The 24,430-nt window shown below is 40.1% G+C and overlaps 1 protein-coding gene across 7 annotated transcripts in view; it reads left to right on the top strand.

Annotated features, from left to right (window-relative positions):
• HIVEP1 (HIVEP zinc finger 1) overlaps positions 1–24,430 on the top strand; it is a 123,072-nt gene that overhangs the window by 17,690 nt on the left and 80,952 nt on the right. The window contains exon 1 of one of the 7 annotated variants that reach the window (XM_082754639.1): positions 21,048–21,391. The exons of the other annotated variants lie outside the window; for them this stretch is intronic. Coding sequence (XP_082610765.1) covers positions 21,352–21,391 — 40 coding nt within the window. The 5' untranslated portion in view covers positions 21,048–21,351. Of the gene's footprint in view, positions 1–21,047; positions 21,392–24,430 lie in introns of those variants that run through there. 7 annotated transcript variants of the gene reach the window in all.

Here is a 24,430-nt window from a genome sequence, read left to right as displayed (position 1 = left end):
AAAGGTTTTGAGAACTGTGAAGGGTGTAGGAAGAAAATAAAGGCAAGCAACAAATAAAACAATCTGCTGTCATAGTGAGCAAGTCTATTACTGATCTTGCCAACTTTTGTTTTGAAGGAATTTTATTTTTTTCCCACCTCCCCTCATGCCTTAAGTGTCTTTAAAACTGTTAGACATGAGCAGTACCACAAATAAGTAATTTGTGATTGTCAATCTTTCTGCATACGTAGTATCCAAACTACTCGATGCTCTGTCTATTGCATTGTTGGTACAGTACCGTTCATGCAGCCTGTTTTCTTCTGTCTCTGCTAGAAGAAAAATGAAGAAAATAACTAGAACTGACTTAAGCATTCATCCTGTCATTTTTCTCTATCATCCTTGAAGTGGTCTGAAATCAAAATAGTTGAACAGTAACATTTTTCACCAACTGTTATCTGGGCTCCCATATCTTTTTTGTTTCGTTGCGCTTTCTTCAGCAGGCCTTTGAAAATATGGCATTACTTATACATTGTCTACTGCAAAGGTGAGGAGCTGAGGTATGTGGACATCTATTCTACTAAAGCCTGAGGAGCTGTAGTGTCCAAAGGCTTTGTTGGATCTGGCCTTGGAATGGTCATGATGGGGAATGAAGCCAGATCTTTTCTGGCTGTACTGGATAGCAGCATTCCCTGTTGACCTGTTGTTTTCAAGTAGAACCCTTTCCTAAAACTTTAGAACTGTGGTTTCTACACAGGAGTCTGTCTTTTTCTTCCCATTTGTGTTCCTCCAGTCCCCCTGTTGTGTGCTAGTGCCCAGTGCTCCTGCGTGTAAGTTAATGGGGTACAGGTCTGCCTGCCAGAAGCGTATGTGGGTGCCTGTTGCCCTGCTGTGTATGCGTGGGACATGGCTGGGTGAGAAGCACCATGCGATCCAAGATCTGTTCAGTATGCTCCTCCTCCTTACCATTTTAGAGTTTTACTGCCTTTCATTCAAGGGAGGCTCTTCATGGTGAATGAATTATTGAAATGAAGTGCCCGAAGGTACAGTTAGGCTTCAGTTCATGCTGGAAAGTAATTAACAGCTGGATGTTTCACCACCTTTAGTAGTGCACAAGTTCTCCTCTGTGTCACTGCAACTATGTTTGTGCTTCTTCAGTTGAATTGTGCTGTTGCAAGAGATGTGGCAAACTCTTTAAAAAAAAAAAAAAAAAAAAAAAAAAAAAGGGGGGAAGAGCTTGTGCTCTTTCTTCTGTTTGGTTTCTGAAGCAGGTACTGGGGAGCCAGAGCTTAATGAGCACAGCCTGTGGGTTCGTAATCTGGCTGCAGCCTCCATGAACCCTAACCTAGGAACCACAAAACATGAATAACAGGGATTAGATCCTCATGGAAATATAAATGGAACAGGCTTCTGGCTGTCTAAAGGTAGGAAAGGTTTTTCACCGTCACTGTTGCCATTTTTGCACACAGGAGCACTAAGGAATTTAGCATGCTGGTGTGGTGGAAGTCATTGTGGGTTTGTTTTTTGTGTGTGCCCGTGTGAGAAAAGCATGCTTACTAAATGAATTTTAAAATGCCTGTTTTGCTCCTTCTGCTTCATATGTGGGAACTGCATAGTTCTTAAGTTGCTTAGTGTTTTGAAGTTGTACAACGCTGAAGATGCTGCAGCATAGGTGAGTGAAACCATGCTATAGCTCTTTGTGTTATTTTGCTGACCAGCTGTTAGCAAACCATACAGGAGACTGCTTGTGGGAAGGATAAGGGGGCAGTAGCTCTCCTGGTGCACTGCTCCTTTGCCCCCTTGGGTAAATCTCTGATTGACATGCAAATAGCTTTGCTTATTTCTGGCTCTGACAAATTATCCTAAACAATTGTTGTAATAACAGTATAGATTTCTTCCAATGGCCGTTTTTATGTAAAAAGCTGAGTTTTTTCCAGAGCTGGATCCAACCACCCCACCCCTTTTCTCTCTGCAGAAATTACAGCTCAGATTGTTACATGGTAATGCTTTTCCAAGTCAAACTGTTACGTCCCATTCGTACTTCCTCACCACCACAGCAGCAAGGCTAGTGATGTAATGCTCTGAAACTCATCATATATGAAACCCTTGATACAGGAACAAAAAAGAATTAGTTAAGTGGATAAATGTGTGCTGGAAACAAAACCTTGTCCATACCTGTCTGTAGCTGATGCTAATGTTAGTGCATGCAGCAGAGCAGGGGGAAGAGGTGGGTAAATATTCCAGCTGAGCGTTTTTTGCTTCTTTCTGTGTATCCTTTCCTATTCATGCTCAATGCCATGGAAATGCTTTGAAAGTATTTCCTTAGAGATAATTTCACTCTTTTTTTTAAGTCATGAAAAATTACATATAGAGCATCTTACCCTTAAAAAAAAAAAAAAAAAAAAAGATTAAAAGAACTACTGGAAGTTACAAAAGCAGATTTTTGGCTTTTTATTAAATATTGGTTCATTTAATTTGTACTTCTGTCCCGTATTGAGCTGGAGCTTTTTTCTTTTTTAAAAAACTATGCAGAGAAGAGAAGCATGTATTCATGTCAAGAGCATAATTCCTAGTTGTTATCAGCAGGTGCTTAAACACGTTCATAAGTTCCAGCTTATAACTGAGCAATTCACCTTCTACCCCCTGTATGTAAATTCATAGTGGAGAACACAATGACTAATTTGAGTGTATAAATGATACCTTTTTTCAGTGTGGAATTCCCATTGAGAGGCCTGGTCTAAAAATACCAAATGTTTCAACAAACAGTTCCTGTGCACAGCATGTTGAGTAATACAGCTACAAGGAAGGAGAGAGCTTCTACTGACAATTTCTCAACCAAATGCAAGAGTTCAAGCTGAACTAGTTTATATATAGTTTTTTAGTATTGGTCATATGCTCTTACCAGAAATCCAAATGCATTTGAATCATGATGAAGATTAGTGACACAAAATGATTGTTTGGTGCAGGATGGAAGTTTCTTTTACGTAGCACAGATGATGCAGTAACTTCCAGTTAATTATTTCAGAAATGTTTTCTGGAATGCAAATGAGCAAGTTAAGGCATGTAAACAAAAGTTGCCAGACTTACTTTCATGTAAGATGTGTGAATTATATGCTATTAAAACATGTGACTTGATTTACAGAAGTACATTTGTATCAGTGCTGTACTTTTTCAGTAAAGTATTTCAATAAATCAATATTGAAAAAACACCCACAAAATATTCTCATTAAATAAAAGGGAAATTCAAAACGTCAGATGTAAGGGGAGTAAAGGAAGTTTGCAGGACAGGCAAGAGTCATTCTAAAATAGAAAATCTTGTGTAAGGTAACATGCTATACTAGTCTAGGAAAGTTTATAGTTTCATATTTCATATAGCTTTCAAATACTAGTTTCATTTTAGAAAGCTTTCAAAATGGCAGAAATTTGAGTGTCTGCTAAATTGAAATACCAGCTTTTATACTGAACTTCATATAATTATGAGTTTAGGTACTTGTCAGTGTTTGTATCCAATAGTAGCATAAGCATATTTCTGCAGAGTTACTACCCTAAATTTTTCTTTTTTCCTGCTGCTGTAGTACAGTGCTTTCTTTGGTAAAATCATGGTCGGGTAACTGGAGTTTCTCATCAAAGTGCCCTCTCTCCAAATTAAATCTCTGCAGAAGGAGGCACGTGACATAGGGAAGTTGTTTACAAGGGGTATTTCAACCAACTACGCATTTTCTTGTTGCTTGGTGGGAGAGGCATGGTTTTCACTCATCCAAATCATTTTTTTGTTTGGAAAATAAATGGATGAGAGTGATGCCTTCAAACTCCTTTCACCAATGTCTTTCTTCACCTGAAACCATTCTCATTTGTAATCTATAATCTGCAACAGCCTGGGAGATTTCAGTAGCCTCTGAGGACTTCCAGAGGTTTTGTCTTTATTTTGACACAGCTGATTCCGCTCCTGAAGTGTCTGAGTGACTCTTGTGGAATATCCTTTGGCACTTAAGTCAGGAGATATCAGACCTGGATGGATTTGACCTAAATGTATATTTCCAGACTGACAAATCCAGTTTAAAACCAACGTCAGGTACTTAAACTAGCAGCTGTTATAGTCAGTAGCATGGGTAGCAGTATTTTTCACTCTGAGTATGTTTGCAAGTAGTCTAAGCTGCAATTAGTGCTTCAACTCTTTCTAAGCTTATTTCCAGCTTTTTTTTTTTTTTTTTTGTGTGTGGAATATTTGGACTGTTGTCATGGACTGTGGAATGAGCTGTGTGTTTCTTCTGTGTTACAAAGTTTTTGTGTATTGACTTTTTGCTAATCTCAACTTCTACAGAAGTCCACCTTTTGAGAAAAGGGTGGTGTTTCCACCAAATTTTTTGCTTCCTTTGGGAACACAGAAAAAGGAAGATGTTTCCTCCTCCCCACTAAATCCTATATGTAATCAGTTCTGGCAAGTGTTCAATCATTTAAGGTTATTGATAGGCTTGAACAGCAGCTCTGAAAATACACAGGGGAAAAAAAGCTAAGAACAAGGACAGACAGTTGATGTTAAAACAAACAAAAACACACACAAAACCTACAGGCCAACAAAACTGGATCCAGATGAAGGAAGTGGAATCTATATTGTTTAACTATGGAAAGACTGTCCCCTGTTTATCCCCATTTCCCATTATTTTCAGCACAATGTGAGGAGCTCTGCTACATTTATGTATTGGAACCAAGAATAAGAAAGTAGTAATGAGTCTGTTGTCAGTTTGTTGTGTTTTCTTTAATTTATAGCAGCATCGCTGTGTTTTTCTGCCATGAAGGACAGAATATATCCTTTGTCCATATTCAACATTAGCAGAGCCAACAATGATGCATGCAATTGGCAAAGACTTAACAACAAAGTCTCCATTCACTGTTGCAGAGTAGTTTGTTTTAGCTGTGTGTATGGTGCCTCTGTTACATAAGCCATTTGTGGTATAATTTAGGACATCACACAGAATAATATTGGGCATGGATATCCATCTGTTGTGCTGCTGTAATGGGAAAAAATACCTTATTGCACTCTGTTGTTTGGGATAGGCTTTTGAAAAAGCTTGCAGAACTAAACTACTATGACCCATTCCTTTAGCAGTATCATACAACAACTGCTAACAGCAGTAATGCACAAGTGCAATAGATGTCCTACTTGCACAAATATATACGGTTTTACCTTCTTTAATGTCAACTTTGACAGTTATATGTGGAGTGAATAGGTAGGAGAAAGCTTTTCCTGAAAATACTGTGTGAGTTACCAGTCTCACGATGTAATAGTGATGTTTCGTTGGGGCTGAAGGAGCTACAAATACAAAGCAAATAAGATTTTTGTTATTAAGCTCTGAATAGTTAGTGCCATTTGGTGCTGTGTTTCCCGAAGGTAAATCCACCTGCCTTTTGTAATTAGCATTCTCTGTATGAGTATGCAAAATAATATGAAGTAGAACACTTTTGACTGCAATGGAAAGAAAAGCTAAGAAAGAAAAATGAGCACCTGAAGTACATCAGAAGAGGATGATACTGAACATATTGTTTTACCATCCTGAATGTTGTCTGACAAAGAAGTAAAATGCTATATACAACTCTTCAGTTAAAGTGATGTGTCTCTGCATTGTGTTTTGGAGGGCTTTTTAAAAAAAATAAATGAAAGCAAACGTTTTTCAGAGTCATATACATGTATTGCCTTTGTTTTGTCTGAACTTTACCAGGGAGGGCATGTTCTGCTTGGCAAACAAATCTTTTTCTTGGCATTTGTTACTACTAGTCCTCAATGTAATCTTGCAGTGTGACTAGAGATGCTGGAGAGACTTCAAGCAAAAAATAATTTGTGATTTTATTTATTTATTTCAGCCAAGTGGTGGATTAATTTCTTCATCACTGAGTAAACAAACAAAAATATACAGTGCTAACAACAAAGTATAGACTCAGAGACTATCGTCGTGTATTGTGTTCTACCTATTTCTCCAGTATTTGTTGTCAAAGGTATTTATAGCTACAGAAACCTGAGAGTCCATTTCTCCATAGGTGCTCTTTATAATACTCACTTTCACAGGCAGAATTAAAGGAATAAAATTTTGGATCATGTTTCTGTTGATTTTTTTTTTGAGCTCTTTTTTTTCTTTGTTTTCTTGTCTTTAGTTATGTGGCAACCAATATACCAGCAATGTGTTATTCTTTAAGCTTATCTAGGAACAAGTCTTCCTGATGAGTAAGAGGACTCATAATTCTTGTGTTTTACCTCTTAAGGACTCTGTTACATCATGTAGTAGAAGAGTTTTATTGAATCATGCATCACTTTGTCTTCTAGAGCTATAACACTTTATAGCAATTATGTATGACATTAACATGCACTGTTAGTTTTACTGCAAGACCATATGTTGCAAATTAAATCAATGACAGACTTGGCCTTGTAGGAAGATACTTGTTAACTGTCTTCAGCTACTATCCTGTTCTATATTTAGTTACTTCTGGGAGCTCTCTATCACAGTGGTGAATTATAAGTAAAATCTTGAGAATCTAGTTCCACTGTCGCTATAATTTTTCATATTCATAAATACATGTGGATGGGAAATGTTGATAAACTTGTTTAGGTCCTCTTCATGTATTATGGGGCTTCTTTTCAGTTGGCTGTAAGACTGAAAATACCCAGTTGAGTCAGCTTAGTAGAAGGCAGCTTTCATTCCTTATAATGTATAATAAAGTCTTCTGTAGTTGGGCCATGCAAAAAAAGAAAATAGCTTCCAAATGCAAAAAGTCCCTAATTTGAATTTAAAGGAGGTATGACTGTAAAATTCAGAGAATGTTCCAGCTCCATGGAAAAGCTTATTCTGGGACAAAAAACTGCTCTGTGTCTGCTCAGCTTCACCAATTTTTAAAATAGAATATTTAATAACAAATAGCTACTAGCTGTGTGTGGCTAGGCTTTGAGTATATGGAATTTGTGCATGTCTTACTTGGCTTCCTAAAGAGGCAATACCCAAGTATTATTGAAGTATCAGATTTCAGGCTGAGTATTTTTAGTCATCTTGTTTTGCAGGCACCTAAATTTACCATAACTGAGAGAAAGGAAACAAACTGTAGTTTGTGCTTTTGATAACAATATGTATGTAATCAACACCTGCTGTTTAATGAATTAGTTGACTGTTTCTTTCGTACATCATTAGCAGGGAAGACTGCTGGGATAATCAGCGAGTATTGGCAAAGGGGTTCGGCAACATGTATAAGCTAGTATTTCCTTTAAATAGTTTTTATGTAGACTAGATCAAAATTTTGAATGAACCCCACTATGTGTCTAATTATTTTCCAGAAACTGCCTCAAGTCAAATATTATGATCTGTACAGTATTTAATTACAGTCTACCTGAAGGAAGCACATTGAATGGTTTTGTTTCCCCTTTACAATGCAATCACAATCTGCAGAATAAACTCTTAATTTTGAGTTAGAATTTAACGTATTTGATTTTTTTTCCAAAGAGTTCTTCTGCACTGTCCATATAAATGTTTTTTCTTGAGTGGTGATAAGAATACATTCTTTGTACAGATTTCTGTTGTGCTTCTAACACAGTAAGTTCCTGGGGCCCAACCATGTGTTCAGAAGCTCTATTACAATTCAGAAATCATTGTTTACAATGCTTCTAGAATTCAGGTATAAAGATAGAGAGCTGTGTCGGCCCAAAATATTTGTTTTTCCTTGGTCGTGGCTACTGAACCTCAACAATATGATGTTCCAAAGTCTAGGCTTTTCTTTCAATATAATTTATTGCCAGCTGGACTGAAAAACCATTGGAGAGGAGGGTGGGGCCATTCCCTGAGCAGTGAACCGCGAGGAAAGTGTGGCTGGCCACCAAGTGCTGGCTGCCGGTCCCTTTCCAAGAGGAAAAGGCAGCAGGTGAGGAGTCAAGATTCAGGTCACGGGGATGCTGAGTGGTGTTGGACAGGAGCTGAGGACAGAGAGGGGCTCCTGGCCAGCAGAAGGCTTTGCCAGCCATGCAGTGTGGCTTTTGGGAGGATCCAAGCCCTCTGTGCAGCTCTGACATGTGCCAGTAGTTTGAATCATGTCGGTGTTACCTCAGCTTTACATTGGGTGGTACAGGCAATTCTCTGTACGATCTGGTGGTTTTGTGTTACCTCTGCTTTGTTGGAAAGCCAGTTATAACTATTATTTTCTGTTCATCAACTGTACTTTCCATCTGTAGGAGTGTTTTTTATAATCTAGTTAAGTTTGACAGTATTTTTGTCAAATGTCCAGTAAAGAGAAGTTAAAATAATTTCTGCTCAGAATTGGGGGAATATGTTTTGCAAACATAATTTTCAAATACAATAATGTGCAAGTATTTTGCATTTGAAAAAAATGGACAGCAACAAGTGACTGTAGAAGAAGTTGGGATCACTGTAGCAGAAGCAATGGTGCACAGAAACTACTTGAAACTGTTGAGTCTGTGTATGTGTGCTCTTCCCATGTCTGAAGGCTGCCAAATTCTAGATGCCATCTCTCCTGGGAACTAACCAATGCTCTCTGGCATGATTTTAACTTCCCCTTATGTCTATATTTGAAAAAAACATATGTGTAGCGCCTAAATGAATATAGTGGTTAACAAGCTATGGATTACAACCCACAAAACATATTTTCTAAAGTAAGTTTCATAATGGCTAATGAAAAACAAATACCAGAGCTACTAAAACAAGTATAATGCTATACATGCATATATTTCATATATGAGAAAAGCCGAAGGAAAAATCTTCTGAGTTTTTTGGTTTTTTTTTTTTTTTTGCTTCTTTGCTATACTAATATATTTTCCCTGGTAGGGCAGGACACTAGTGTATGGCAGCAACCTGTTTGCTGTCACTACACCCCCTGTGCTCCCCATTAGCATCTGCTGGAGGTTCTTGGAAAAGGTGAGGAGTATACCTGGACTTGGAAGGAGTGTGCTGGTATAGAGCAAATTTTCCCACTGTCTTCATCAGGAAATTGCCACACTTACTTGCAGTTCTTTGTTGCCCAGATTGGGTAGCACTGAATGAGGAAGCTAATTCAGCTAGTAACTGCTAGCTTGAACACAGTGCAAAATTAGAGGGTTGATTACAAAAGGCTTATGTTAGTAGTATTCTTAACCTCAGGTGCTCAGTCTTGAGCCAGGGCTTTCAGAAGTTGGCTTAAACTGTACTTTTATATATTTATTTATTTAAAAGGAGCTTGAGGTGCATTTACATGCCTTATTTCATCTGGTACCTGCACATTCACTTCTTCTACATTATTGTACTGCTGTGAAGGTTAGGAACTTGAGAAGAAGCAAGGTTTCTGTAACCTTTTGATTCTTGCGTCAAATCCCTTAAATTATCAAACATTGCCAAGGTTTATGATGTAATTAAAGACTTACTAATACATTTTATAACTGCCTAATTCTCCAACTAGAAAAAGGAAAATGCAGTTGCAGAATACTGTGTAGTCACAAGTATGCTGGCTCACGTTTTGAAAAACTTTGTTTTAAAATTAACTCTTATATGCCTATACACATACTCTTAGTTCTAGTAAGATCAGTGGAATTTGTTAGATGGTCAGCACTTCTTTTGATCTAAACTGTACTTTTTTTTCCCTTTGGTTATTATTTTCTCAGTACTTTGTTGATCCTAGTGCTGCACTTTGTATTTAGGAAATGGGAGGTAACTTCCATATTAGCTGCCTCTTTTTGATACAGCAGCTACTGTGGAACATCTAACCATCTTGCCGAGTTCAAAATTTTTTTATTTTGTTTGTAATAAAACAGTTTCTTGTATGCATGCATACCTAAATATATATTTTTATTCGTATAAGAATATATTAGCTGGTTGCTAATGTGGGATGTTTGTGGTTTTCTAATACGTAATTTTATACAAATCAGAACGAACTGGCCTTTCTGATTTCAAAATGAATTGAAGCATGGCTCTTAGGTACTTTCCAAATGAGTATATTATGACATCTTATGTAGCTAGCCAATACAAATCTCACTCCGTACCAGCTGTTGTCACCCTGTCAAGAACATCTCATGAAGCCAAAGGCCATGTCTGCCATGCATTTGTATAAGGTTTGGGCTACTTCAGAAAAAAATGAGGATTGCTGTGACTAATAAAAGTATTACCGCAGCTTAACATTCTGCTTGTTTTTCTTGGGCTTTGGAGCGTGTGTGTGATGTATGGATATACGGAAACTTTTTCCCATCAGGCAACACCCGGCATTATAACAATTCTATTTCACCCGCATGGAACAACAAATGGAAATAAACTTTCCAGTTAAGGCACTTCATTGCTATCTACTAAAAATAAGAGGTGTTTGCCCAGTAACAGTTCTGATAAATTTGTTGTCAAAAGCTGTTGTATTTAAACTCAACAGTTGCTTTGCATGAGAGACAACTTCAGAACGAGTTCCTGAAACTTAGTGTTGCATGTACTGTGGGCAAGGCTTTGGTAAATGAAAAGTATGATAGTAATGTAATAGCTGAGGTGTTCTATGTTATCTGAATTATTTCCTCAGAGGGCTTCAGTTCAAAAAACCATACAACTTTCTGTGTTGCCAGTAAAAGGAAAACACAAAGGAGTGTTTAGATATGATGACTGAGATTTTCACCAGGACTGCAGTCCTTTCAATTTTCACATAAACCTAGAATGGTTTTAATGGGATCTCTGTAATCTTTTGGGCTTGGAAAACATGCTTCATTGCTGGACTCCTGATGCAGTCTGTGCTCTGGAAGATGGGAGGAATGCATAAGGATCCCCCTGCCTTTAAGACATAATGGTTAATACACAAAACTCAGCACAAAAGAGGTACCTGCAGGCATCCAGATTATGTTGAGGCCCCTTCAAGCCCTACAGCAGTCCAAAGACAGGAGAACAAAAAATGGTTTTGAAACCAGCTATATTGTTCCCTGGTCTATGCTTTGTCCCATAGGGGCATGGTAGTTTGTGCCCCTGCTTTCTAAGATGACACAGCAATGCTTTTGTTCTTAAGTCTTGTTATGTGTTCTGCATCTTCCATAGTTCTGTCAGGCTTGCATCTTTTTTCCACCTTCTCTATATGTGAAATGTTTCTTGGTTTGGTCAGCTTTGATAGCAAAATCTGATGTTGCCCTTGATTGTTCAGTATTAATCGGTGCTATTACGGCTTATAGGTGAGTGAAGCCTGGAGACCTTTGCTTTTGAATGTTTGGAGGAAGCAGGCAGCAGGAGTGTCCCCGTTTTATTGGAGTTCAATGTGCTTGTCCTACCACTTTTCTTCACCCTGCAGTGCAGTGTAGGGGAATAAGAAGCTGCAATGAAGAATAGCTAGTGGAAACCAGAAGAGGTTGGAAAAAGAAAAGAGTGGAGAAGAAGAAAGGGGAAATAGATACATTTAAAATAAAATAAAAGAAAGCAAAACTTAGTTGTGGGACAGGGAAGGGGAAAACAGGTTAGCCCCAAATTTCTAGCTGTAAATAAATCCCAGTGAAGTGAGATATGCAACTCATTTGTTTGGGCTTCTGGTGGGTGATGAATGCCTGTACTGCAGCTGAGAGAGTTCCCTATTTTACTAGGGATAGTGTAAATAAGTAAAGGAGTTTTTAGTCCATACTGTTAGTAGTTTGTATAGACAAAATATGCATATGAGAGGGAAAAGCTGTGTGGTTAATGTAGTAGTAGGGTTCAGAGAGGCTAATGCCAGCACACAACATGCATTGTCTGCTGGTACAGCGAAGAGAAGTCAAAGGTGATGTTCCAGTAGATTTTTGCCATTTTCAATTTGTATACCTGTTGGCATCAAACTGTAAACTGCTTTCTGTTCTCTCTGTAGCATGTTACATGGGCTTTGTTTTTTTTCCTTGGCTCATGTGACTCGCAGTACTCTACTCAGCTGCGTCATTGTGTGCTGTTCTGCCCTACACTTGCTGCTGAGGGCCAGGTTGTACCTAACCTTTGTCCAGGATTACTAGGGACAGCATGACCGTAGCCTCTTTTCTTTTTGTATTTTGAATTAAAGGGACTGCTCCTCTCATGGGCCTATGTGGGCACTTGGTGCTAGGAAAAGGGTGACTTCTGACAGCAACAGGCATCTTCATAATCTTCATATATAGATATATATTCTTCTTCCTATATATATAGATATATAAATATATGAAATAGCCAAAACTGACTGACTGTCTCTTCATCCCTCCCTCTCATCCTCCCTCACCTGGCCCCATGTGATATGTCTGTTATGTGCAAGAGCATTTCTTTCTGTCAGAAAGCTTCTCTCACTGTTTTGGTGAAGTCTTTCATGTTATAATTTAATTAGTTATTTTGCTGGCCCTGGATGATGAAAATAGTTTTTTTTCCTCTTCATATCATTCTTCTGGACCATTGAAGAGCCATACCTTGGCTCTCTTCAGTCTTCTTTAGGCTAGATATATAATTCATCTTTTCTCAGCTCTTCTCTGAATATCTTGCGATTTGTGCTCATCTTTATTGGACTGCAGCAATGAAACTTGACCAAAATTATCTTGCTGACATGCCAGTAACGGTGAGTGCAGCAGAATGCTTTCCTGGTAGATCTCCTTTGCTGTCTGTATATTCTGATACCACGTTAGCTTTTTTGCAAGAGTGCGGTATTGCTGATGCACATCTACCATAATAATGTATTTTTATATAACTCTGTAATCTCTAGTTTTTTTCCACATAACTTCTGCTTAGCTGCAAGAATTGAGGTAGGGTGGTTGATAAAAGGTGGAAAATTGGTTGTGATTGTAGACCAGATCATGAAATGGAAGGGAGGGTAACAACTACTTGGAAGGAAACTACTAGACTAAAAAGACTGAAAAAATATTTCACTGAATTTATTACAAAGAAAAGGGAGGCGGAAGGGGAAGAGGGAGAGACAAAGCTTGGAAGACTTTATAAAGTCACTAAATCTGATGCGAAAAGGAGTTCAGGAATAAATGTGCTTCAGTTCTGCAGTTTAGCTTGTGTTTAAAGGATATATAACCTGACTGAGACTAGCAGATAGCCAAAACAATCTGTTTCTGTTGTATATATGTGATAGTACTATTATTAGTATTAGTGTTAGAAGTATGAATGTTAACGTTTGCTTGCTTGTCTTGGTGTATGCCTGAAAGCTGTCACTTTACAGCACAAGTAGATTTTCTCTGTGACCTTTTCCTATTCTTTGTACAAAAAACTTCTGTTCAAGTAAGTTTTATATAAAGTGCTAGAGAAACTCACTTGTGTTTGTTTGTACATATTTTCTTTTTTAACGATAGTAAATTTTTAAGCTTGAAGAAGTGGTACTTCACAATTTTCTGCAGCTCTTTTGACCCACATGTGGAATGCCAAGGTTACTGCTGTGTTGTGGTCCAAAGCGAGTACACACCTGGATGTTTTGGGCTGTTTAGGCTGTGCCACACATATCACAGAATCACAGAATTTCTAGGTTGGAAGAGACCTCAAGATCATCGAGTCCAACCTCTGACCTAACGCTAACAGTCCCCACTAAACCATTTCCCTAAGCTCTACATCTAAACGTCTTTTGAAGACTTCCAGGGATGGTGACTCCACCACTTCCCTGGGCAGCCTGTTCCAATGCCTCACAACCCTTTCAGTGAAGAAGTTCTTCGAAATCCTCACTCATTGAAACAATTTGGCTTCCAGATTGGACAAAAAGCTGTGGGCCTTTGTAATGGGCTAAAAGCCTGCAAAATCTTACCACTGTATTTTTTCCAGTAATCCTAAAACTGTTTGTTCAGCTGCTTTTATTCAGTGTAGCACTTAATGTGAATATTTGAAAAAGGTGGCTAAAGCAGGGAACTTTTTTTTTATTTCTTTCACATATACCTGTAGATTCAAACTCATTTCCATGTTCACGTTAATTTATTTTGTGTGCGTGTGTGAAGGAGTGTGTTCTTTGTGTGAGTACTCCCAGGAGGGATGTCAGCAATTTGTCTGAGTCAGCAGTTGTTAGAAAATGGAAAAATGGACAGAAGTGCAGCAACTACTGTGATGAACAGTAGTTGCTCTTGAGGTTCAGTTTGTATAGTGTGATCCTGATTATGAGCCTTAAGCCCATACCGACAGGCATAATCCCATTGTTTCTGAACCTGCTTCTAAATGCTTTCTTTTGGAGGTGCAACAGCTATACACACAACATGGTTCATTTTGAGGTTTCCTCATTAGCCTTAAGGGGACTTTCCTTATGTGTGGACCTGTGATCCTAGATGACCAGTGCTGGATTGGGGACTGGTGGCTATGCTGGGCCTGGGGACAGGAGGAGGAACTCGCGTGAAGGCTCCCAAATATGCCTAGCTCCCCAAAGGAAGGTATGGGCTGAGACTTGCTCCCTTGTTGACTCCTGCCTTGATAATGAGGGAAAAACCCGACCATTACCGAATGGGCAAAGACTGAGTCAAAATCATGTAGGGATCTGGGAGTTCTAATTTCTCCTTTAGTGCTTCACTTCTGGCAATTTTGAAACAAAACTTCACATGTTGACAGGAAATATCTTGTCTAATTAAACATTTTTTCTCTTTTTCCCATAGAAAAATAAATAATTCAGCTGAATTCCTGAAGCACTACACTTGATCACCCTCTGATGCTTGTATTCTTGAGCAAGTATACTACTCTGAAAGCTTGTGCAGGGTGTCATTGGTTGTAGCTATGGGACAGTTGGTTATAGAATTGTCTTGTACTATGTCTTTTAAGGCCTGCACATTGGTGAAAGCATTATTTGTTATTTAGCATGTTTTGTGATCGGTGCTGAAATTCAAGAGTTGCATTTCTCAGAGATGCTGAGTAACTGCTGCTTTTCTCTTATTTTGTTTTAAATAATTCAAAAAGACGCTTATGCAAAGCTGTGGGCACCCTACTACATAATTAATACTACAACAAACTACAGCAGTATTAAAATAAATTAGTCAAAAAGGAGCTCTGCCTTTTTGCTACCTACAGAGAAAATTCTGTCCTACCTTCTCAGTGTTCTAGAAACATATTTCCAGGTCTCTCTAGGAGCAGTTTAAAATAGCTTGGCTGAAGTCCCTACATTGAAATTGAAGAAGGTATAAAAAGAACAGGAACGAAGAGGACACACCACTAGAGAGCTCAAAGGCTACTCTGAAAGGACCAGTGGATGTGAGATGAGATCAAGGCTTTGATCTAAGTAAGACAGGGTCTGTATTCTTTGGTTTCAGTAAAGATGCAGTAGGATTTAAGCTGCATGCAGGTAGTGGGTGGGACGCAGTGAGATCAGGTGGGTGCTGGGTGTCACCCTAGTGGGTTACATAACCATCTTTTCCCAAATTGTTTGCAAATGAGCGCAATGTGATCTCCAGATCATAGCTGAATTGTGAACTTTTTTTGGATATGTATACTGAATACTTCCAATTCAGAACTTGAAAGTTAATAATGTTAACAATGATTCCTTTGTGTAGTGGTCCCCTTTGAAGTAAAGAGCCCTGTATCTATAAGAAAACATTATACAGAGGAATAAATTCTGCTTTTAAGTCTGTATTTCTTATATAGATGGCTTCTGAATCTTCTCAGCACAGTATATGTTAACATGAAGATTTATGTATTTTACGTATAAGAAGAAAATATAATTTTGAACTATTTATTTGAAGACGTAAGTATACTGTCCTTGTTTGATGTTGTTTTCAAATAATCAGCAGAGAACTTTAAGGCTTTGGCATTTCATGGTCTTCTCAGTAATTTCTTCTTGAATGCTGATACTTGGTTCTGTCTTAGCTATTTGATAGTGAAGTGTCTCAGAAAGCTTTTACATCCCTATCCGCTGGTCTGGCTCTTTTGTTTGTGGGGTGTTTTTTGTTTTGTTTTGTTTTTTGTTTTTTTTAAGTCCCCTTCTTAATGTCTATCACAACATTTACTACACAATTTCACATCTGGCTTCAGCTAGAAAACTGCTGATGTTCTCATCTCTGCCTGAACATCCCAGTGTGTAGCCTGCATCATGGTGGTGTTGCTGTGGCCTGGCGAGGAGCTGGTCTGAGAACATCAGCAGTGACAATGGTCACCACTCCCAAACCCCATTTTAGCACCGAGCCCAGGTAGAGGATCCGCAGCCATGTCTGGCCCTTCGAAGGTGGTGTTGCCTTGTGTTGAGGAATTCTGTTGTTAGTCGCTTGAGGCGTTTTCTCACATTAGCAGCCTACTGGCCTGTCTTCTTCCAGCTGAGCCTCAAGGCTTATTGCACCAGCGCTCAGGAGACACTGTGTGCTGATGCTTTTGATCAGGCAGCGGTGATGTGGAGTAACAGGTTGCCCTTGGTCATGTGCTATATGCCTGACTTAATAAGGGCACAGGCAGGGCCTAGTTCAGGAGAGTAATGTGTGCGGCTGCCACTTAGTGATGCAGTTGAAACCTCATCCTGGTGAGGGTGAGAAAAGATACTGTTTGCTGGTTGCCCACAGTGGACCCATGACAACTGATTGTGATACACCAACAGTGTGTTGTAATGAATCCTGTGAGTCATGCTGTTACTTTTGGAGTATTGGTTTCCTTTAACTTTGCGCTGAAAGGGAGCACAAACGCAGCCACACAGATTCAGCCCTTCTTCACCTCCATATAGAAAGCAGCTCTGTGTGGTTTGGGCAGCAGGACGCTGTTGTTGTGTGAAAGAACTTTTTGTACGTGTTCATGCAAGGTTCATACAAGAACCTGAAAGATTTTTGGCCACCTAAGGGGCAAGCACCACAGAATTCCTTCATGGATAGTCAGCATTAGCACAGGGTGAGCAGTCACTCTGTTGTCGTCTTCTATGAAGTAACCAAAGAGTTGTGTAGTAAATATTTGTGGTTTTGATCAGCTGTGCAGAATACATTGTGTGACAGACAGCCATGCTTATGGGTCTGTATCTTCAGGATTGTGTTGAGTCATGCAGCTGATTATTTAAATGTATATAATAATTGACACACTTGAAAATTTGAATTTCATTAGGTGGGGGTTAGACTTAAATATATGGATTATTTTTTACATAACACTGTAACATGCTTACTAGTTTTGTCAGAGTTCCCCCCCCCCCCCCCCACACACAGAGATGACAGATAATAATAAGCAACCAGACATGGTTATACAACAAGGGAATATTTTAATCATCTTCATTTTGGAGGAGACAGGCCAATGTGAGTTAGCTCTTAGACAATATACTTTACTGATACTTTGCTTCAGCAGATTGACAACATCTTGAAAAAGAAAATAAGTATTTGCTATTCCTGTCATAGACTTCTTTCAATCACTGCGACAGATGTTCCAAGCATGTTGTTCCTTTGTTAGGTTTCTCTAGTAGTAAAAATACTGTGGTCTAAAAATAGTTTAAATTTGGTGGGATACATTTTTGGAGTATGTTTCAAGATTGCTTTACACCTGGTTTAAATCAAACGGTAATGGGACAAAACTATGAGGGGGAAAAAATGGGAAAGACTATTTTAGACTTTTTCAAACCCAGGTAGGAATTTTTGTGCAATTATATTTATAGCAGTTCCAAGAAAGTGCTATTTCTTTCTAACAATTTTTCTTCCAAGTGCAAGAAAGTGCTTTCTTTTTCTAAACAATCTTTGTTGCAGTCTGACTTAGGATGAAGCATAGTGAGTTCCTATTTACAGCATTCATCGTTTAGAAATGGAAAATGTCAAAAATAGCTAAGTAGTTCTCTCTTCCTGTATCTTCATTGTTGTCACTTGTGACAGCTGTATTTTATGCATCAGAAAAATACGAATTTTGTTTTCCTTTTTTCAGTTGAAGCAGAGTTTAGAATCCAGCAGCAGTCAAAGTAACTGAGAAGAGAGGGATAACCAACGAGCATATGAAATGTACTTATGTTTAATTTGGGGAACTCAAAAGGTGAAAGAACTGTGATCCTCACAATCCTTTTTCCCTCTGTCAATGAGGTGCAGTTCAAAGCTCTTCTCTGTTGTCTCTCCTGCTCACGCAGTACTGGAGACCACTGGGAGAGCTAACAAGATGTTGCAGGCTGTGTTCTGCTGGAGTAAACAACTCCTCCTTATTACCCCCCTCACTTCGTATCCGGATGACTGCTTGCTGTTCATGAGACCCGTTCTTGGAGACCACCACTTGGTAGCTGCTGCCACTGGTTCTGCCTGGAACTGGGTTACAGGGCTTTTCCAGTAACTGCTCCAGGTTCTTCTGTGATTGCAGGTGAAATTCCGTTCAGTGGCATTGATCAGGGAAATGTTCTCATTTGGCTACTGGCTTTCTGAAGGCTTTCTGCTCTCTCTTCATGACATCTGTCATCAGGACACGTGTACAGATTAAATTGCTAAATTGCAGTGTCTGGGATGAGGCACTCATTCGTTTTCCAAAAGCGATGAGTAGTTCAACAGTAGGGCACAGTTCAAGGTTTATTTCATCACTTGGACTTTTGCTCCAGTGGAAGAGATTGTGACATTTCAAGTTTAAAAAACAGAGATTATCACTTTGTAAATGTGTTTTTGTTACATTGCTAGATAATTCTGTAATAAGGCATAACACTACTCAGAGAAGGAGGTAGGGGAGGACAGGTGCTGTGGTCTCCAATTCCAAATGACTGAAAATAGTTGTCATCCTTTATTTTGTGCCCTTTCTTGGGGGAGGAGAGAGAAGCTCGTGTGGTAGTTCCATGTTGTAAAGCTGGTGGCTGTAGAAAGACATCTTGGTGGTCCTTCTGAGCCTTTACAGGAGCAAGTAGTTTGTATGTGCTTTGTTGTGAAGCCCTTTGTGCTGTGCTGTGATCTCATGTAGGGAGAATACTTCTGGGTTTGTTTTACAAATTTTGAGTGAAGTTCATTCGTACTATATGTCGTTTTCCTTGGTTTCAAGCTTCTTTCACAACAGTGAACAGAGGATTGTAGCTATTATTCATTTCTTCATGCTACTTATGGGCACTAAATCAACAGATGTATTTAAGCTGAGAGAACAGTGGGAAAGACTTTGAACATCTAATTTCTCTCCCTTTTTACAGCATTGCTCTTCTGATTTAGCAGCAGTCCTGTTTCACTCGCCCCAGGAGGTGCTTTATGAAATTCTTGGGGGTAATTTTTAATTATTTAATCTCTTAAATGTTTTTATGAAAGAAAATTCTTTATGCAAGAAAATCATAACCTACCTCTTGGGTTTTTTCACCCATCTGAAGAGCCTAGAGGGGTATGTTGGGGCGGTTACAGCATGGCAAGACCATTTTTTCCTGATAGGTAAATTGTTCATTTAGGGACAGATGCCTGAGATTCTTTTTTAATTCTTTGTCCTTACCCATTTCTGACAACACAGTTTGCAGCAAGATGATGGTGCCTTTATCTTTGTATTGAGCAGTGATAATTGCTGCAGATGAGAAGAGGTAAAGTTTCTTGGGGGTGAATAGTAAAGCTGCTCCTGCCTGCCATAGCATTTGGATATAGTTAACAAGAAGGGGAGATACCTTGATCATAACATAACCTTCTGGCAGGGTGCTCTGCCATCTGTCTCAAGACTTGCAATAGGAGATTAGACTGCCTCTCACAAGCTTTCCTATCAAGGCTGTCTCCCCAAAAGGCAAAAAGGAACAGAATAGTTACATAAGCATGTTTTCCTTCAAAATTCTCCAGTATAAAATTCAGCTAAGACTCTGATTTAGCGAAGTCTAAGACTGGTGCAAACCATTTTCCAAGGTCCATTTTTCTGCCCCTATAAAGAACATAAATAAAGCAATAGTTTAGTATATGGGGCACAGTATTCCTAAATAACAGCAAGGAGAGCCAAAAGCGTTGATTCACTATTTGATAAGATTTCTTCTTTCAACAGGGGATACAGTTTCTTTGTAAGAAATCAGCAGGTGAGAGCTCTGGGGAGAGGTGGTGTGCTGTGAATGAGAAATGGAAGCAGCTGCAGACGTGAAACCTTGCTGCTGAACGTTAATGAACTGTAAAGTTTGTGTTTAAGGTTTGGAACTCATTCTGTGTGCTCAGTTTGTCAAAAGTTTCTGGGGGCATCAGGGGCAGGCCAGTGTCAGTTGTGCAACAGGCGAGGACTTCAGGCTGTGCTCCTAATAGTGACCTCACTTGAACTGAGAAACAAACGTCTTATCTGCAGCCATTAATGACTGAGACGTGTTCATAGTCTGCAGCGTTTTCAAGTTTGCTTCAAAAGAGTTCATTGGTGGATAAAACAAATGCATGCACTGCTCTGTGGTCCCTTCTGGCTTGCAGCTGCACATCAAGGGGGTTGCGGGGCTTGTAGAGGGGCAGAGCAGTCCTTCTGCTGTGTGCCAGCTTTCTTCCTCATGAAAGGTGCTCGTTCATAGGGATGTGTGGCAGCATGCAGCCTGTTGATCCCACAGGGGGAAAACAAAAAAAGAAAAGATGGGTTTCATCCTTTTAATGGAAAGTGAAACTTATTTTCTGTTTGTATTCTCTGGTTTAATCTGAAAGAAGGCAGAGGCAATATAAACATTTAATGAGGGCAGTTCATTCTGTTGGTTCACAGTGGGGATTTGGGGAAAAAAACACAACGTTAATCAGCATAGTACTTAAGGACTTCCGTTTAAGAATGCTATGCTTCAGTGCTATGCTACAGCAGATGCTTATGGGCTACCCCGAATAGTAATGGCTATAGGAACATGCCTAAATGTTTTCCTGAAGGAAGACCTAAGTTATCTTGGCAAGTGTTGTATTATGGCTATATTTACCTTTCCCATAAATCCCGGTACCAGAGGCAGAGTTCCCTTTCATCTCTTGAAAGGTAACCAGGTCCGTAAATTTTTCCACTTGGCTGGCTTTCCAGGGCTCTGTTGCAGCAATCCAATCAGACCGTCAGAGGTGCCCGTGCTGATCCGATTGCAAGATCAAAGTCCGTGCCTTGCCTTTTGTACCCCCTGTCCCCAGTCTTCCTATAGTTATTATTTATTTTAGGGCATCTAATGCAACGTTTCTCCATTTCAGAGACCTTCCCCCCCACCTCCCGCCCTCCCCCCCCCCCCCCCCCCCCACGCACACACCCTTTCTACCCCCCTCATCACTCTTAAGTGGAAGCAGAGCCAGAGCAGCGAGCTGCCAAGTGGCTGGGCTGTTTTTCATTTATTTTTTATATTTTTATAGATGGTCTGGAGCGTGTGTCGGTGGGTTAATATCAGTGACCCGGCACTCGGGTGGATGCCTGGTGCACCCTCCTCACGCCTCCGAGGCGGGCCGGGCCGCGTTGCCATGGCGCGGCGGCGGGGGAGGGCTCCCGGGATGGCGGCCGGCCCGCGGCCTCTGAGCCCGGCGCTTGCGGGAGCGGCGCTCAGGGGACGGGATTGCAGCAGTTTTTGCGCCTTTAATGATAATGCCGCTCTGATGAACGCTTCCTGACATCCGCCTTCCCCGAGCAGAGCCATCGGGTCAGATCCAGCCCTCGGCGGAGGGTCCCTGATTGCATGGAGGGGGTGCCAGAGGGAGATGGTGGTGCCCGCTGCGGTGAGTTTGCTTTTGGTTCCCCCCTCGCTGTCAGTGCTCCCGGCAGTGGGGCATCCGCTGCCTGCTGGCCCCCCCACTCCAAAAAATGCTTCCGAGGAGAGAAGAAACCCTGCCCCAGCTGGTAATGATGTGGTGTCATGGTTCATTGCCTGAAAACAAAATGCACAAGCAAATTTAATGTACTAAAGGTATTTCATGGCAGTGGGGTGAGAAATGTGTTAGGATGTAAGAGAGTGCACTACTGGGAAATGAGCTTGCATTACACCCACAGAGCATTTACTGTACATTAGTTATAACCCTGTTGTTTTTGTTGTCTGCAATTAATTGAGTAATTTCTTCCATGACTGAAACTGCAGGTTAAGCGTGTTTGCTTTGAAAGACAGTCTTCCAAATACAGACTGCTTCCACGTTTACCATATTAACAAGCTCTTGTGAGGCACGCTTTGTATGCTGTGAATACGAATTCCTGAAAGGTATCGTTGGGGGTTAATTCACTGTTACATAAACAGCCAATAACAGCGTCTCATTGTACTGGAATTGCTCTAAAATAGTTATTAGCTTCCAGGCTATTACTGGGGGAAAGGCTCTGTTTGGTATACATGAGCAAAGGCATTTTGCTGTTTGCAAATGTAATTTGTAGGAGAAGGCAAAAATGAACTAGGAGAATTTTTAAGCACTAAAGTAAGGATGCTGTTTTAAAAATAGGGAAAGTCTAACCTTGGGCTGTAATGCAGCCTTAACATTCAGTTTTACAGCTCTGACAAGATCTTTATGTCCTAAATTGTACAGGCAGGGGTGAAGCAAAATCATGACCAAACCGATTTTCAGGGAGCTGAGTACTGTACGAAGACGTTTCCAAAGGGTGTTGTTTTCACTCCTGAAGCATGGTCTACCTGGCGTAGGTACATGTGCAGCCATCCTAAAAATGCAAAAGTTATTGTACAGCAGAATAGCATCGCCTTGCCGAGATGCAAGTGCATGAGCAACAAGGTGAATTGTAACCTTAGGTTTGTCGAAGCAGCATTATGTAATAGTTGAAATGCCCTGGGCCATGCAGGGAATAGCAGAGAAATGTGTGCCGGGAGGCGCTGTGGCAGAGAAGCAGGGGTGCTTCAGCCCGCTTCAGCCCCACTGGGGGTGAGCAACTGTTTCTGATCACTTTTTTTTTTTTTTAAGCTTTGAAGCAGCTGGCAGCTAGCTAATTTCATCATTTGGTTGGCAAAACAGGCTTGCTACCTGTTGAAGGAGCTTGAAAAACTGATGCTGTGATCTTAGAATGAGAGCAACAGTGTTTACTCCCAGAGCTTCACATGCTTGGGTACAAGAACTTTGCTGGCATGTAGGTGTTTTCAAATGGCTGCGGAATAGCATACAGCTATTACGTAGCTGGTGTCAGCTAGTGTCTGGATCTTCATCTTGGTATACGTATGCTTGTCACAGGGAATTAAGTGTTTGTACACAATTTAAAAATGGCAGACCTTTAGTACAGTCAATATAATTATGCAGGAATTAATGACATTTTAAATTGAGAAGAGTTTTTGCTCCTTTGTCTGTTATGTACTGTGATTTGATTATTAATCCCAGCAGTGCCGATGGCTCAGGAGATGCTAGATGGCAGGGCACTGTATGTCGTAGAGAATCAGCTATTAACATCAGCTCATCCATTCCTGGCTCATACTGTGAAAAAAACATTGAGAAGGCACCTATGACACAAGAGTGGGATTTATTTTGAGGGAGACTCCACAAGAAAACCCAAGCCCAAGTCTTCCCATTAATATATTTGGGAATCTTTTCATAATATCAAATCTGACAGGTAAGTCCATACAGCATATTTTACCAAATATGAACTTTGGCAAGCTGTCTTTCGTCTAGAAAGTGGGTTACTACAGGGAGACTGAGAGGCAGGGAAGAGTCTTTTGGACCTTCTCTTAGCTGGCATCATTCTGCTACCTGAGCCAGGGGAGGCTGAGCTGGTGTTAAAGCAAATCACAGGCTTCTTTCAGTGTGGTCCAGGGGTATGCTAAGATGCTTTATGGGTGCACCCTTCTGTCTGGGTCTTGACTCAGTGCATTATAAAGTGAATGGTCACAAACCAGCTTGTGCTGACCACAGTAAGATTTTATTCTGGTTGAACATACCTTTACATATATGAGGTTTTTATTGCCACTGCAAGATAAATGTCTTTTTTCTTTAAAATTAAGTTTTATCTTTAAAGATAATTCTCAAAAAGATAGAAATAGGTTGTTACCACACTTGGAAGTTATGAGCGTGATTGTCAGGAACACAGGGGAGTTGACTTGGATGAATGCTGTTTTCATTGGTGGTAGTTCTACAATTGGCTTCTGTGGGAAAATTAATTAAAAACCCATCAGCAATGACTGAGTGCCTTTTGAAAATCCTCAACTATGTTATTAAGATTTTTGACTTTGGAATTAATTGCTGCAGGTCAGAAGAAGAGGCTATTTTCTAACTACCCTAATTTTGCACTGTGTGTGCAATAATTGCTTATACTGCATTTAGGAGACACGTACAGAAGTCAGGTGTTCTTGCAAAAGGGCTTTGGGCATCTTTCTTTGCATGGGTCAGATCTGAGACAATCTAATAGGGTCTGATTTTTAGAAAGTCCCTTGCTGAAAAGGAGGCTGTTTCAGGAGAACAGTGCTTGGGCATCTTGACTTACTGGCTGCTTTTGCAGCTATTGGGCTGCCTGTTTAGCAAGACCTGTCAGAGTGCTTCAGGGCAGGGGGAGTTTGTGCCCCTGCCTTGGGTGCAATAGTGATGTGTGGTGAAACAGCAACAATTCATCTTCCTTTAAATCTTTGTGCCGTTGGAAAAGGAAGCAGTAAATGAGAAGATGCTCAGAAAGATATGTAAAGGGTTAACTCAAGAGCATGTTTTATGTGAGCAGTTGGCAGCAAACTATCTAAATATCTCCATAAGACTTCATCTCTGCAGCAACTGTGTTCCTTAGAAACACACAGTAATTCATCATAGCAATAAATCACTGCAGTGTGAAAGCGTTGTGGGTTGGAGCTGAGG

The sequence above is a fragment of the Aythya marila genome (assembly GCF_965140915.1).
Source record: "Aythya marila genome assembly, chromosome: 2".
In the NCBI taxonomy this organism is placed as follows: Eukaryota; Metazoa; Chordata; class Aves; order Anseriformes; family Anatidae; genus Aythya; species Aythya marila.
This window is presented reverse-complemented; position numbering and strand designations above follow the sequence as displayed.